The sequence below is a fragment of the Hipposideros armiger genome, unplaced genomic scaffold (assembly GCF_001890085.2).
Source record: "Hipposideros armiger isolate ML-2016 unplaced genomic scaffold, ASM189008v1 scaffold_43, whole genome shotgun sequence".
Classification (NCBI taxonomy): Eukaryota; Metazoa; Chordata; class Mammalia; order Chiroptera; family Hipposideridae; genus Hipposideros; species Hipposideros armiger.
This window is the reverse complement of record NW_017731393.1, coordinates 2,775,775-2,778,121: the sequence shown is the minus strand read 5'-3', so window position 1 is coordinate 2,778,121 and position 2,347 is coordinate 2,775,775. Positions and strand designations below refer to the sequence as shown.

Below are 2,347 nucleotides of genomic sequence, written 5' to 3'. Positions count from 1 at the left end.
AGACAGACAGACAGACTCATCCTTAACCACATGCATGGCTTTCTCGTTGGTGGACATGAGAGAGCACAGCCTTGGGAAGGAGAATATTTCATGGCTGAGGTCACTCAGCCGGCAGGTGGTGGTTGGTCAGTTCCGAGCTGTTTTGTGGTTCATAGGTTTCCTCTTCCTTTCCCTTTTACAATGGCTAAGTTGCAGTGTGTCCACACAGTGGGACACTCACAGTGAAAGCTAACAAACCACACTCTTGAATCCACTGAACTTCCCCTGTGAGTTTTTCTCACAGCCGCCCTCATAGCATTTCCAGGATGGTTGTGGGGCCTGAGGCAGATTCTTCACAGAGACACACAGATGTCCTGTTTGTGGGAAATGTACTTGTCTTGTTCTAGATCAGAGAGAAGACTTCGTTGTTTACTTGTTGTTAAGAGAAAATGGTCACTATGTATGGTGACAGGTGTGATCATTTTGCAGTATATACAAATGTTGAACCATTATACTATACATCTGACACTAACGTCACGTAACGTCAATCATATCTCAATATAAAAAAGAAAATGGTTTACTCTCCAAATTATAGTTTTCTAGTTTTATCTCTGAGGCTGCCAGGAAAACGCTTTTGTTTTGTAAATTTTCTATTATATTAAGCAGATATCTGACTGTGTCTCCACCTGGGAGGCTTGGTGACAGCCCACAGGTGGAGACAGTCAGCCTACCGGAGACCAGGTGTCTGAGGCCTAGAGAAAGGGAGTCCTATGAAGTGAGACTGAGAATAAGGTGGGGGGGAGTTGTGGTTAGTAATTTTATCTTTGACCTGAAACCTCTGCTTTCTATTTTATGTGCTCTGTGAGTCAACTTTTGGGAGAATCACTATTTTCAACACTACTTTCTCTGTAGATTGAAAGAATATTGGGCGTTCGCCTCCAAGCTGGCCTGAGAGCTTGGACCCAGGTGCTTCTTGGACAAGCTGAAGATAAAGCAGAAGTTGACATGGACACGGACGCACCACAAGTTAGCCACAAGCCTGGAGGAGAGCCAAAGATCAAAGTGAGTGCTTCCCATAGATTCTGGTTTGCAAGTAAGTAAACTCCTCCCCCTAAAAAGTACCAATGAAAAGGCCACTTTACAGTGGAGAAACCTGACAGACACCACCTTACCCAGGTGACCCAGTTGCAGCACCTGTGACGTTGTGCGGGGAGTGCGTGCAGCGTGATGAGAGAGGCCCTGCACCTCTGTGCTCTTTCTCCCAAAACCCCTCCGCCTCATTCTCGTCATGAGAAAACATCAGACAAATCCAGATTGAGAGTCATTCCACAAAACCTTTGACCAGTGCTCTTCCAGAGCGTCAAGGTCATGAGAAAGACAAGGAAAAAGAGAAAATGTCACCGATTGGAAAGGATTAAGGAGCTGTGGCAGCTGACTGTAATGTAGTATTCCAGATTAGATCCTGGGAAATCTGACTAAAGCCTGTATTTTAGTTAGTAGTAGTGTATCAGTGCTAATTTCTTGTTTTGACAATTGTACCACGATAACATGTTCATATAGAAGAAGGTGGTGAGGGATATATGGAAACTCTTTGTGCTTTCTTTGTAACTCCTATAAGTAAAATTATTTCAAAAGCAAGTTTTTAAAAATGAAAAATATATTTACACTGGCAGAAAAATCTCTGCTTTTCAAGCGTATGTGCAAGAAATCATTTTGAGAATGAACATAGTCTGCCTCAAGTAGAAGTTCAGACTGCACTAAAATGTCACTGTTTCCACAAAAACCTAAATTGGCGTCTCGTGGAAGAACACAGTGACATCACAGTGGGCGCCACGACGGGCAGCAGTCTGTCTCCGGGCCTCTAGTTTCCCGTTTGTGCGAAGAAGTAAGTGGTCGGCCAGAGCCTGGCAAGCCTTCTAGAAAACTCTATTCAAACTGCAAATAGGCCTGTGTCCCGATGTGGGTGGTGGTATAAAGGTGCCCACGTTGCACTAACTCAGTAAGGCCTGAGGTGTGGTGTGTAGTTCACAGTGTTTGTGTTACATTTGTCAATAGACAGGTCTCAGAACTGCCAGCACAGACTTTGAGAAACATTTGGCCTTTTTCCTACTCAGACTTTACCTTCTCATTTTCTCTTAATGCTTGAAAGATATTTTCACTTTGAATATTAGATATTTATGCCCAGAGCATACTTTTTAAAATATCACGATGCAGAAAAGCAAGGGGGAGAGTGGCTGAGTGATATGCCCTGTGGAGACTGGATGGGAATTCCTGATTAGCCTGAAGCTCTGGCAGGTGGCACAAACCTCACTGGATATCTCTCTCTCTCTCTCTCTCTCTCTCTCTCTCTCTCTCTCTCTCTCTCTCT

The 2,347-nt window shown here is 44.1% G+C and overlaps 1 protein-coding gene across 1 annotated transcript in view; it reads left to right on the top strand.

Annotated features, from left to right (window-relative positions):
- Nucleotides 1-2,347, top strand: part of DYNC1H1 (dynein cytoplasmic 1 heavy chain 1) — a 71,464-nt gene that overhangs the window by 23,542 nt on the left and 45,575 nt on the right. Inside the window, exon 10 of the mRNA XM_019639264.1 lies at nucleotides 892-1,041. Within this exon, the coding sequence (XP_019494809.1) occupies nucleotides 892-1,041 (150 nt within the window). The remainder of the gene's footprint in view (nucleotides 1-891; nucleotides 1,042-2,347) is intronic.